This window comes from Carcharodon carcharias, chromosome 28, assembly GCF_017639515.1.
Source record: "Carcharodon carcharias isolate sCarCar2 chromosome 28, sCarCar2.pri, whole genome shotgun sequence".
Taxonomy (NCBI): Eukaryota; Metazoa; Chordata; class Chondrichthyes; order Lamniformes; family Lamnidae; genus Carcharodon; species Carcharodon carcharias.
Genome location: NC_054494.1, coordinates 9,978,952 through 9,993,187, shown reverse-complemented (window position 1 = coordinate 9,993,187; position 14,236 = coordinate 9,978,952). Strand labels below are relative to the sequence as shown.

Below are 14,236 nucleotides of genomic sequence, written 5' to 3'. Positions count from 1 at the left end.
TGCTATAATTGCAGCCACAGTCACTGCTTTTCCATCCAGAAAATTAAAGGGAACATCTTCTGGGTTTTGAAATGTGCATTCCCAATATTGAAGCTCCACCGCTGGAGTGGCATTTGGAAAATCAACCCTGTAACCTCGGCCCCAACTCTTGCCGCACAAGTCTTGCACATGGAATAAGACTTTGCAATTTTTTTTTATTAACCTGTGGCTGACCATAGCACTGTACCTGATAGTTCAGTCACAGAAATTTACCTTATGAGGTGAGATTATGAGGGGCTTTGATAGAGATTGAACCGGTGAATCCAGTGAGTCCCAATGACTTCCTCTAAACCTGTTTGCTGTTGTCATGTTCCTTCTCTGACCCTCAGACCCACCCCAGAGAAAGAAGCAGAATATTCAACTGCCTTTGTTATAGCTCAGGGCAACCTATCCACCCTGTCATTACCAGCAAGAAGAGGGAACCACACAAGCCGCTGGAGTTCTACTGTGCAAACTTAGCACAATCCTTATTCTAATTAAAGATAGTAATGAAATGTTAAGCACATAGACTCACTGCCCAGTCTCATCAGTGAGCTCATTTCACATTGAATTTCATTAGTCACTCTCAGTGTCTATTCGCTGTGTTACTCTTTAATGCTTTTGGTTTGGGTCTATGGACAGACAATGTTGCTCTTCATTTCTGTCTCTTCTTGGGCGTTCTGTAATGGTTAACTTTGCCAATCTGTGACTTAATTGCATTTATACAGTAAAAATCTGCTTTCACAAAGAGTAGCCATTGCTAGCGTGAGGAGCAACTGTGGCGAGTAGCAGAGATCCATTTAAGGGGAAGCTAGATCAACACATGAGGGAGAAAGGGATGGAGCAATATACTGATAGGGTTGGGTGAAGAGGCTTGTCTGAAGCATAAACACTGGCACAGACCCATTCAAGGGAAAAGTCTATTTCTGTGCTGTAGGCTGGATATAGTTCTGTGTAACTAGAAAGGCAGAGGTGAAATGCACCAGGGCCAGACTGGGAGGGTGAGTGGTGTGGGGGTGTGGGGGGGGTTGGTGGGGTGTGGGGGTGCTGATTTGGGGGGGGCTGCAGGGCAGGACTGTGGTCTTGCCCCTTCAAGTTTTAAATCCCACTCCTTTACGAAGGGGTGCACTGGGGCAAAACAAAATCGCGTTAGACTTTCTGAACTGTGTCAGACACCAGATTGCTGAAAGGATTTAGTGTAGGAACCCCATTAAGTTTGGTACTTTTTGCCCAACCTGCCTACTCCTTTGGGTTTGAGTGTTGGAGGGTGCAGACAGTCAGGGTTCCAAAAGGTATTCCTTGGAATGTCAACCATGGAGTTTTGAAGTGGATTACTCTCCCATCATTGAATTATTTTTTCCGTCTCTATGACCCTGCCCTGGCAAATTATTGCGAGTGCTTCTCACACTTCAGTTAACAAAATTACCTGGATACCTGGTTTAAATTTACGTTGATATATTGGACTTGAATTCTCTGGTTCTAGCTCCCTGCCTTAGTTTGTCACATTGACGCCTCTTCTGTGTACATGTGTAATGTTAATCTTCACAGACTCAATAAATTGTTACAGTATAGACAGAGGCCATTCGGCCCATCGTATCTGCACCGGCTCTCTGAGCATTTTAACTTAGTGCCGGTCTCCTGCCTTTTCCCTGTAACTCTGCACATTGTTTCTATTTAACTAATCACCCAATGCCCTCTTGAATGCCTCAATTGAACCTGCCTCCACCACACTTCCAGGCAGTGCATTCCAAACCTTAAATACTCATTGTGTGAAAAACTTTTTTCTCACCTAGCATTTGCTTCTTTTGCAAAACACTTTACAACTGTGACCTTTGGTTCTCGATCCATTTACGAGCGAAAACAATTTCTCCCTACCTACTCTGTCCAGGCCTCTCATGATTTTGAAAATTTCTATCAAGTCTCCTCTTAGCCTTTCCATCTTCAAGGAAAACAGTCCCAACTGCTCCAATCTTTCCTCATGACTGAAGTATCTCATCCCTGGAACCATTCTCGTAAACCTCTTCTGCACTCTCTCCAATGCGTTCACATCCTTGCTATAGTGTGGCACCCAGAACTGTACACAATAATCCAGCTGAGGTCTAACCTGTGTTTTATATAAGTTCATCATAATGTCCCTGCTCTTGTACACTATGCCTCTACTAATGAAGCCTAGAATACTGTATGCTTTAGAAACAGCTCTCTCTACCTGTCCTGACTTATGTCTTTAATGACTTATGTACATATACACCCAGGTCTCTCTGCTTCTGCACGCCCTTTAGAATAGTATTCTTCGTGATACACTGTCTCTCCATGCTCTCTGTACCAAAATGTAACACCTCACACCTCTCCACACTGAACTTCATCTGCCACCTATCTGCCCACTCCACCAATGTGCCAATGTCCTTTTCAAGTTTTACACTGTCCTCCTTACAGTTTACAATTCTCCCAAGTTTTGTGTTGCCAGCGAACTTTGAAATTGTCCCCTGCACACCAAGATATAGATCATGTATATATATATATATATATATATATATGCAAACCTTCTTCCAGCCCAAAAAATACCCATTCACCATTACTCTCTGTTTCCTATCCCTCAGCCAATTTTGTATCCATGTTGCTACTGCCCCTTTTATTCCATGACCCATAATTTTTCTCACAACTCGGTTGTGTGGCATTGTATTGAAAGTATTTTGGAAATCCGTATGCACCACATCAACCATCTCTGTTATCTCTTCAAGAAACTCCAGCAAGTTAGCTAGACATAACTTTCCTTTAACAAACCCATACTGACTCTTCAAAATCAATCCACATTTTTCCATGTGACTATTAATTCTATCCCAAATAATTGTTTCTAGAACTTTCCCCACCACCAAAGTTAAACTGACTGGTCTGTAATTGCAGGGCAGATCTTTACAACCTTTTCTGAACAAGGGTGTAATGTTTGCAATTCTCCAGTCCTCCAGCACCTCTCCCAAATCCAGGGAATGAAAGATTATTGCCAGTGCCTCTGCAATTTCCACTCTCACTTCTGTCAATATTCTTGGATGCACCTCATCCGGTTCCAGTGTTTTATCAACTTTAAGTACCGACAGCTTATCCAATACCTCCTCCTAATCAATTTTAAACCTCTCTAGTGACTGAGTTTCCTCCTCTGTCACCATGACCTGGGCAGCATCTACCTCATAGGTAAAGACAGATGCAAAGTATGCCTCTTGCCTCTATGTGTAAATCCCCTTTTTGGTCCCTAATCGGGCCTACTCCTCCTTTTACCACCCTTTTACTATTGATACGCTTATAGAATACTTTGGGATTTCCTTTTACGTTAACTGCCAGTCCTTTTTCAAAATCCCTCTTTGCTTTTCATATTTGCTTTTTCACATCCTTCCTGAACCTTCTGTATTCAGCTTTGTTCTCAATTGTAGTTGCTATCTGATGCCTGTCGTAAACACACCTTTTCTTCTTTAACTTAATTTTTATCTCCTTTGTCATCCAGGAGGCTCTGGATTTGTTTGTCCTACCCTTCCCTTTTGAGGGAACATACCTTGACTGTGCCCAAACCATCTCCCCTTTCAAGGTAGCCCATTGTTCAGCTACTGTTTTCCCCACCAGCCTTTGGTTCCAGTCCATCTGGCCCAGCTCCGTTCTTGCCCCATTGAAGTTTGCTCTCCGCCAGTTGATTATTCTTGCTCTGGATTAACCAATGTCATTTTCCACTGTTATCCTAAACCTTATGATACAATGATCCCTGCCCCCTAAATGTTCCCCCACTGTCACTTATCCACTTGGCCCACCTCATTCCCAAGAACCAGGTCTAGCAGTGCCTCCTTTCTTGTGGCCAGACACATACTGCTGTAGGAAATTCTCCTGCACACAACCAAGGAACGCTTGTCCCTCACTGCCACTATCCCCGCCTATTAACGGGTAATTAAAGTCCCCCATTATAACTACTGTATGATGTTTACACCTCCCTGTAATTTCCTTGCAGATTATATCTCTATATCCTTCCCACTGGCTGGTGGTCTGTATATTACACTGAACAATGGAATTACACCCTTCTTATTCCTTAGCGCCAGCCAAATCGATTCTGTCCTTGAATCCTCTGACACATCCTCTTTATCCAGTGCTACAATACTCTCAACCAAAAACACCACCTCTCCTCCTTTTTTCTCTTTCGCATCTTTTCTCAACACCCTGTAACCAGGAATATTTAACTGCAAATAAAAGCAAAATACTGCGGATGCTGGAAATCTAGAACAAAAACAAAAATACGTGGAAAAACCCAGCAGGTCTGACAGCATCTGCGGAGAGGGATACAGTTGAAGTTTCAAGTCCATATGACCCTTCATGTGTCCGTATAACACCCAGATCTGCCCTGCCTTAAACCAGATCTCCGTTATCACTACAACATCATAATCCCACAAGACAATCTGTGCCTGTATTCCCATCCCCCCAATATTATTAACTATATTATCTGCATTCATGTACATGCAGTGTAACCCTGATTTAGACTTCATTACTTGCTCCTTACTGTAACTCCATCTATTAACTTACGATTCTCTATTTTAGTGGTATCTGTCTCTCCCAACATTCCGTGCGCCCTGGAATTAATTTCTAATATTCCCTCCTGGTTCCCATACCCCTGCTGAGTTAGTTTAAAACCTCCCCAACAGCATTAGCAAAATGGCCCACAAGGAACTCAGTCCCAGCTCTGTTCAGATGCAACCCATCTGGTTTGTACAGGTGCCATCTCCCCCAGAGCCAGTCCCAGTGACCCAGGAATCTAAAGCCCTCCCTCCTGCATCATCTTTCCAGCCACACATTCATCTGTCTTATCTTCCTATTTCTGTACTCATTGACACATGGCACTGGAAGTAATCCGGAGATTACTAGTTTTGAGGCCCTATTTGCTCATTTTCTACCCAGCTCCCTAAATTCTGATTGCAGGACCACATCTCCCTTCCTACCTATGTCGTCAGTACCAATGTGGACCACAATCCCTGGCTGTTCGCCCTCCCCCAAGAATGTCCTGCAGCCACTCTGTGACATCCTTGGCCCTAGCACCAGGGAGGCAACAAACCATCCTGGAGTCACACTGAGAGCCGCAGAAATGCCTGTCTGATCCTCTATCTAAAGAATCCCCTATCATTGCTGCCCTTCCGCTCTTCTTCCTCCCCTGCTGTACAGCTGGGCCACCCGTCATACCAAGGGCTTGGCTCTTGCTGCAGTCCTCCAAGGATCCATTGTCTTCACCGATATCCAGAATGGAAAACCAATTAGTGAGTGGGACCCCTGGGGACTCCTGCACTACCTGCCTGTTTCTCTTGGACTGCTTGGCAGTCACCCATTCCTTATCTGGCTGCTTGCCCCGAACCTGTGGTGTGACCACCTCTCTGAACGTGCTACCCACATAGTTCTCTGCCTCACGGATGAACCTCAGTGACTCCAGCCGCTGCTCAAGCGCTGAAACATGGAGCTCCAGCTGGTACAGCCGATGACTCTTCCTGCACATGGGCTCCTCTGGGTCACGAGAAGTGTCCACAGTTCCCCACTTGCCACAGGACGGACATTGCGCTTGGCTGAGCTGTCCTGTCATGCCTTAACCTTCAACTTTTAAATCACTTCATTTACTTTAACTTTACTTACTTTAACCTTACTCTTGTACTTTTAACTATAAACTGGAGATTAATAGAAAGTAGAAATTCTTTGCCCTTACAAATCAGCTCCCTCGCCTGTGCCTATAAATCCTAACTTTCCCTGTGCTTGTTTAGAAATTGACGTTTTTTAAAACTGCTGGGGTTGAAACACAATCCCTAACAACAGCTGCTCAAGAACCAATCAGCTCACCACTTTCCTGTTTGCTCCCGCTCAGGTCCGATCTTCATCACGTTGCCTCTTCAATGGATTTGTTCTTCCACTTTTCAAGGCAATATTCCTTCATTGTGCAGATATAATTTTCATTTTCATCCTCATATCTTGTGCTGATGTAGCTCAGTTGGTGGCATTCTAACCTTGAGCCACAGCGTTTCCAGGTTCATGTCCCATTCTAGCACTTGAAAGCACAAAACCAAAGCTGGCACTCTGGAACAGCACTGAGGGAGCTCTGCATGGTTGTAGGTGCTGTGTTTCAGATGCTATTTTAAACCAAGCCTCTGACTGCTGTCGCAGGTGGGTGTAAAAAATCCCCAGGGTGCTATTTTGAAGCAGAGCAGAGGAGTTATCCTCAGTGTCTTGTCCAATATTTATCCCTCAATCAGCAACAAAGAGATCATCTGACAATTATCACATTGTTGTTTGTGGGATCTTGCTGTGCGCGAATTGACTGCTGCGTTTCCTGCATTACAACAGTGACTGCACCTCAAATGTATTTGCCATGCTGGAAAGTGCTCTGAGATGTCCAGTGGTCATGAAAAGCACAATCTAAATGCACCTCTTTCCTGGAGATGAGTTCCTGTGTAATTCAGTGTAGAGATAAACTACGGCAATAAACTCAAGGTGCCCGACAGATCAGGAATGACACAACTCACCCCCAAAATCAAAATGAAAAAGCGTCAAGTTATTCTCTGCTATTTTAAAGCATTTGCTCCTGTGTTTCTTTCCTCAGGCAGTGAATTTTCAGGAAACCCTTACACCCATCCACAGTACACGACTTACAATGAAGCCTGGCGCTTTACCAACCCAGGATTACTAAGTGAGTATTTTCTGTCCGATTGCTGTTTCCTACTTTGTGCCTCTTGCTTCAGAAAGGCCTCTGTAAAATGTGATCCAGTTTTAAGAAATCTTTCACTGTTCACAACTTGGTGAGCAAATCGTTTTATTTAAAATCAAGTGGGTTTATGCATTGGGATTAGTACTGCTTTTCTTAAATATTTTGATGTCCGGTTCACTCTCACCCAAATACAGGGTGCCAATTACAAGTCCTTTTCGATTCCCGTGCTAGTTTACATTTGGATTCCCCTTGATAGGTCAGTGAGTGAGTGCACTGCAGAGTGTAGGATTGTGTCACAACCCTGTCCAATGCTGAGTTGGATGATCTCAGCTATTGTAGCAATGGGGGTGCTGGAAGAGGGAGGGTGTGAATACTACTCTCTGGGTTAGGATTAATCAGCCCGGGTTCCCAAAACTGGTTGTTACCGCATGACACTGCTGGTAAGTGTGCGTGTGAACATGACATGGAGGACCCAATCGGGCTGAGCTGCGACGGCTCCCCCAGTCGATTAGTCTGCCAATTATTTTTCATTCACCTGTGGGCTGGGTCCCAATGAGTTGCTTTCACCCATGAAACTTGTCCCAACAAGCCTCTGCACCTTCACGAAAGGAAAATTGCAAAATCAGAGCAAAATCCATATGGTCGTGAGTCACTGGCTGGTCTTTTGTTTCTAGTGTTTACACTTGGGCTTAAAAATAGGCACAAAGTCACTTAGCAATTTTATAATTTAAACCCTACTCAATGTCGAGAAAAGAAAACCCCACTCCTGTGTTTAAAGCTACTGTTTTCTGTGAAAGGTCAGGGGATGGAACCAATTCTCCATTTCAGATACCCAGAGCTATCATCAAGCAGTTTTTGCTCTGGGACAGAATGGAAGGCAAGTTCCCTCTACTCTGCTGTAACCTCAAAAGAATGTCTGCATCATTTTCCCACTTCAGCCATTGGCTGTGTGAGCCTGCTAGTCAGTTTTGTGGTGTGGGCCTACACCAAATAGAAACTGGTTTACAAATGCTCCTACTTGTTTCACATAGGAGCCTTGCAGCTAGCAGACAGAGTGATCTTTGTCTTTCCAGTCAGTTCAGGATTTGAGCCCAGGTCCCAGAGGTAAAATGATAGTGTCGATCCCACTACACAGCCCAGTCTGCTTAAAGCTGCTTTAATCTTCATGAAGTACAGGCACAATGATGCTTATTCCCCCTTGTTCTGTTTGAATAAGCCTCAGTGATATCAGCAGAGTGTGCGCTATATCTGTCACCTAACCCCAAAACCCCTGGACTTCTCACAGAGAGATCATCTTAACGACATTAGAGCTGGGGTTCCCATCTAAAGGGTTGAAATTAAAGCTGAGTTTTAAATTCTCATCCTTGTTTTCAAATCTTTCCATGACCTGGTCCCTCACTTTCCCTAACCCTCCCAGAATCTCTGTGCTCCTCTAATTCTAGCCCCTTGAATATTCCCGACTTTTATCTTGCACCCCCCCCCCCCCCACCCCACACTGATGGCCGTGCCTTCAGTTATCTGGGCGTTAGCTGTGGAATTGGCCCCCTAACCCTCTCCAGCTCTCTACCTCCCCGGCTTTGAGACGTTCCTTAAACCTTATCTTTTTGACCAAGCTTTTGATTCACCTGCTTTAACATGGCTCAGCGTCAAATTTTGTTTGACAGTGTTCCCATGAAGCACCTAGGGTTGTTTAATTGTATTAAAGGTGTCTGATAAATGTAAGTTGCTGTAGTTCCTGTTGCTGAAATGAAGCATTGAGAGTGAACTCCTGGGCTGCAAGGGGTTTATATAAATTTTATTGAACAATTAGAAAACTGTAACCCCACAGAAATTAGACTATTGTTGAAACTATTCTGACAGTGTCACCCAGCTTTGGGAGGCTGGCACACAAAGCAGTGCTAACTTGGTTGGCTGTCTTTCACTTATGACCAGGAATATCACCACCCCCACCGCCCCCCTCCACCCCCCACTGTGGGCAGCTACCAGGCTGTTGCCAGGCTCATTAACCCAGCGGGTAAAAATTGGGGCAAATTGCCACTGTTTCACTCTCCCCACTCTTCTGAAGGGCAGACACAGAACAGGATTGGTCGAAGTCTGTGAGTAGGTGCCTCAGAGGAGCCACAAATGTGAAAGGATGACAGGACAGGAAAGAACCTTGGTTGCTTTCAACCATACCAATGTTATGCCTCTTACATCACGCGATATGCATCCTCTAACCCACCCTGGAAGAGGTGACCTCCAGGGAGAGGAGGAAACCTCCTGGCCAATTTGGGAAAAGCAAATCCGGGAATTTCCTCTCTGACTCTCGTTGGCAACGGAAACTGGGCTGGAAGAGTATTGTTGGTGCATTTCCCAGGTGTAGAAATCTGACCGCCCTCACTAAATAACCAAATCAAACCCAGTCTCTCCTGGGTGGGCACTGTTTGTTGATAAGCTTTATATGTCCTTCCAACTGGTCCATCTTCTCCTGTGTTAACTTCCAGGTTCCCCTTATTATTATAGTGCCGCATCCAGGGGTGCTGCACCCCCCACTGCTGCCACTGCCTACGACCGCCACTAGTTACTATGGCAACCACATGAAACTGCAAGATGAATCTCTCGGGCTCCACATTGTACCAGTCTGATCAATTTCAACAGTTGGGATGAAGAACTGGAAACTTAGAAAACAAAGCTGTTAATCTGTGAGAGTGATGGAAAGACCAGACAATTGAACGTCCATATTGAACAACGTGGATCTCCCTGACTCCGGCTGCAAATGTTTATCCTTCAAACTGTGGTGCCATTGGTATATTTAAACATTTGGCTTTATTTTCCATTTCAGCCCCATTGGTTCCTATTGACTGGACAGAAAAAAAAAATAAAGAAAAGGAAACAAAATAGCTCATATATAGATATATATATATGCGTATATCGTAATGAATGGATTGATTAAAAAAAAAAACACATTAACAAAAAAAGCTGCTTCAGTGCTCCAAAACATTGACTCAGCATTTGGACGAGCTCATACTCCCCATGTTTGACTTCGTGATTTCAATGATTCCAAATATAACCATACACCTAATAAAACAACAGTGAAAGAACATCTGTTATTTACATGAAGACCATGTCTGGGAAGGCAACAGCAACATGACAACTGGCGAGTTAAACAAGTGGACTCGTTCCCTGCTGCATTGTGTTTACAAGACGGCGTATCTCAAAGCTTTGGCTCAATGTTGACTCCTATCGTTTTAAATGGAGGGAATACGCTTCACCCAGTACCCCCTCCTCACCACCACCCCTCCCCTCAACTCCCTCGTAACCCCTCTGCCCCTTGTTCCCTCACGCCCACTCCCCAGAGTCAGGGGAGGCTCCGGCTGGTGCACATGCCATCTCCTAGTTGCTTCTTGGCTGCATCATTCTTCCCCACATCCCTTCTCCCAGACTGTACTCACCAAGCTCCATTGAGTGCCCAGCTCACGGCAATCCTCCAGACACCTTTGTTCCTTTGACACACACTCTTTCCAGGAAGCTACCAAAAGCAGTAAGTGTTACCTGTGAGAAGCACCGAGGGCCTTGTTTAATCATTCAAACCCTGACACACCCTGTGCAACAATTCTCAGTAAATTTGATTGTGTTTTACTTCTGAAGTTGATGATGGAAGGTTAGGATGAAGACCGAAAAGTAGTTTATTTTCTTCACACAGACGATCTCGGATGAGCGGAAAGGAAAGCCACATAATAGCTGATGTTTCCTTGTACTTTTTTTGCACTAGCTATCTGATTTTACCAATTATGGCTGCAATGGGCTCTGAGTTGGTGAGGGGCACCGATTCCGCAGTAGAACGATATTGTAAAAACACTTTCCTTTATGAGAGAAAAAAAGAGAGAGTCAAATAGGCACTTAATTGGCTTGTATTTTGAGTTTACAGTTACTGCACTCCAGTGGTGAAAGGTATTAATGAAGCCAGTAGATAGACATTACAAAATAGCTATATGCTTTGGCAGTTACAGTACACCCTGCCTTTCTGACTACCTGCCAGAAAACAGAGCTTCCATATACAACAGAATTAAGAGCAAGGTTACTTTAGAATGATTCTGATGGTGGGGTAGTGGGGTGGAATATTCATTGGGCTGTCCAGATTATTTTGATAGTACAGATTGATAGTGTGTTCTCCACTCCAAACACTGTTATTCTGTGCAGTGACATAAGAAGCCTATGTTCTGGAGGCTGCTTTGTTCTGCGTCCTCACCACTTCTTACCTGCATGCGAATGCAAAAAAGAGCTGGTGTCTCTCACATGCACATGCACACACACACACACACACACACACACAGAGACACACACACACATACAGGTTGGTACCTTATAGGTCGGCTGCTGAATGACACTGGAAGATTTCTCTTCCCCTGCTCTGCGCCCCTTGACAGAACCCTGAAAATGATTTTTAAAGAGTTACAAAGCACAATAGTCACTGCCACAGCATCCCAGCACTTTTGTATGTCTCTTTCCTGACCTGTTGATGAAGGCAGGTTCAGCCCAGGAGCCAACGTAACGCTTGGGTACAACTTTATGAAACCACTGGTGGCGGGGTGGGATGGGCGGGGCTGGTGGGGTGGAGAATCAGAGGCAGGGGAAGGGATCGAGGGAGTTGTCAAGAAAGAGACACGCAAAGGTTGCAAGATAATGGACAACCTATTTGGTACTGCTCTCTGAAACAACTGATTAAAAAGTGAATGTAATTTTTATTGCAACATTTGCCAAAGACGCGGTTATTGTTAGGTTTTTATTTACAGGACGTATATGCATTGATTGTAAATCAGTATTATAGGTACCTATTACTTAAAAGATTTGGAATTTATATGATAATATGCAGCTGAACCTTCAATGTGCATATTATATGACAATAGAACTGAGTAGAATGAACTGTGGAAAATAATAATCCCAGCAATTACTTAATGTATTGTTACTTGCAAAGGAAGGATTGCTGCTTTGTAGGATGATATTGCTTATAATGTGAAGGAATTCATCTTGTATATATATGTATATGTATATATATATATATATATATACATCACAGCTGCATCCATTAGAGAATACACTGGCACAGCAGTGTCTTGTAGATTTACTGACAAAAGGCAAAAAAAAAATACTCAGCACCTGTTCTGTTAAAAGTGTTTTTGTGCTCCCTACAATGTTCAAATAAAGCACAGCATGGCCCTTCATTCTAGTGGGCACACAGTGCTGAGGAAAGGTAGTCTTTCACACTGGACTTTTTATTTTTTTTGTTTTTGTTTTCCTTCATGAAATGAGAGAAAGAAGTTTTTTTTAAAAAAAAAGACGAGATTCATCACTATGCAAATTTTAAGAAATGCTGTGCTTTTTATTCTTTTGCTGTGTTACACTGATATCCGGTTTCGCCTTCCTTTCTTGTGAAACATGCACGCGCGCGCACACACACACATACCCACAGACACACACACACAGACACACCCACACACAGTGTCAGATGTGCATGGTAGAAGAACAGGGTGTTGTGACATTGTCCAATTCTGGAGACTGTTTGATCACAGAGATCGTTTCATTGTGATTTGCCATTCCCACACTCGTCATGATGTGGACCTACGTTCTGACCGAGGCCTTGGTGTCCGCCCGCACCTCCGTCAGAGCTGGTTTTTTTTAAAAAAAAAAATTCCATGACCATTAGATGTTTAGTGACAAAACAAAACCCAGCGGAGATCATTGTGATCGACTCTTGCATGCCGTTATCACACTTGCTTACCCAATGGGGTCGGGTGAAAGGGCAGGGGTGGGAAAGCCTGGGTCGGGAAGATTGGGGGGTGGGGGTTGGGGCGGGGGGAGTGGGTGGGTGGGTGGTGGGGGAGACGGAAAGTTCTGGAGAAAAAAAAACTCACTTGTCTCGCTGAGATATAAAAAAAAATGCAGATCATGTGATTTAAAGCTTTAATCAGATGGACTAAGAAAAATGTGGTTTTTTTTTTAAATGTACTTCTTGGGAGAATTTTAAAAATATCCATTCAATGGAAACTCAATTTTTACTTGGTTAAACTGTAAACTGCTGGACTTCCCACAGAGCTGGTGGTGGGAGGTGGGGAGGGGACGGTGGGGGAGGGGGGGGGGGGGGGGGGGGAGGGGGCGTGGGGTGGTACTGGGGTGGTTGGGAGGGGGTCGCTGGTGGATGCCATCACAGCCCAGCGAGAAGTAAGAGGAGCAGAGCGGTTGGGCATGTTGACAAGCCTTTATTCAGTACCTATCGATTGGAATCTCCCTTTGCAAAGCTGATAGTAGGGGCATGATCTTGACACTACTCTCAAGACAATTTGGAAGGGTTTACAAACTGACCCATGTGGCTTTCATTAATGGTTCTATTCTGTTCAGATTTCTTTGTGGCACATGAGAAATAAATTTTTTTGTATGTCTCCTCCGAGTTTTGCCTCTATTATTAATTGGGCTCCTTTTGCAATGGATGGGCAACGGGTGACAAATATTTGGTGAAAAATGGGCCTGGGATTAATTCCCTATCAATTGCTGTCATTGTAAGAGAATCGTGTCTACTTAAGCAATGGAGTATAATGTTGGAAAATGTGAGGTTGTCCGCTTTGGTGGGGAAAGTAGAAAAGCGAAATATTATTTAAATGGAGAAAGACTACGGTGTGCTGCAGCACCGAGCGATCCGAGATCACCACCTATGCGAATCATAAAGGCCTGAATTTTCCTTCCCAAGTCGGGAACGCAGAGTCGGGACCAATTCTCGGCTCTGCAAACCCGACCCGGGAGAAAGTGCCCCGGAGTGTCGGATTGTCGGTCCGGGAATTCTGGGGGATCCCAGAAAGAGTGCGAGGCTACTGGGGGTAGAGGCAGGCTGGCAAAGGCCAGCCTTAGTGCACTGGCATTTAGACGAGGCGATGAAAATAAACAAACAAAAAAAAACAACCCTCACCCTTCACCTCTCACCCAGCTCACACACTCCCATGTGAACCCATGCAACCTCATGCCCCCCAGCAACTGCCCCATCGCCCCTCATACCCTCCATGTCAATCTATACCCCTCCACCCACCACCCATGGCCCTTTATAGCCCCTATGCCAACTTAGTGCCAACTCATGGCCCCCCCCCCCCCCACCCGCCATCCTTTGTTCTTATGCCTACCATGTCAACTCACCCAGTTTCTGCCATGGGCAGACCTCAGGACCCATGCTGAGATGAAATAAAGTTAAGTATCTCTTGATGACTTCGCTATTTAAAAAAAAATCTCATTGATAAAAAAAAACATTCACTACATTTATATTCCTTTAATCCCTTATGAAAACTAGCATTTTTCAATTCATAACCCCACTTCAAGGAGTTTATAACCACTTGGAGCTGTCAACCAAACTGTTGACTGGCAATTCCTGCGATAATAAAATGTGAAATCAGCCATGCAGCATTAACCCTGTAATGATAACTCTCAAGCTGATGTCAACAGCCAGACTAAAATAGTAAGCATTGATTTATTTTTTAACCTCCCGACTTTTAA

At 44.4% G+C, this 14,236-nt stretch overlaps 1 protein-coding gene across 5 annotated transcripts in view; it reads left to right on the top strand.

Annotated features, from left to right (window-relative positions):
- LOC121270827 (paired box protein Pax-2) overlaps window positions 1-9,348 on the top strand; it is a 307,118-nt gene extending 297,770 nt beyond the window's left edge. For 3 of the 5 annotated variants that reach the window (XM_041176302.1, XM_041176303.1, XM_041176301.1), the window contains 2 exons: window positions 6,620-6,706; window positions 9,208-9,284. In XM_041176302.1, the coding sequence (XP_041032236.1) occupies window positions 6,620-6,706; window positions 9,208-9,284 (164 nt within the window). Of the gene's footprint in view, window positions 1-6,619; window positions 6,707-9,207 lie in introns of all 5 variants that reach the window. The other 2 variants (XM_041176299.1, XM_041176298.1) reach the window with 1 other exon arrangement.
- The last annotated feature ends 4,888 nt before the right edge of the window (window positions 9,349-14,236 follow it).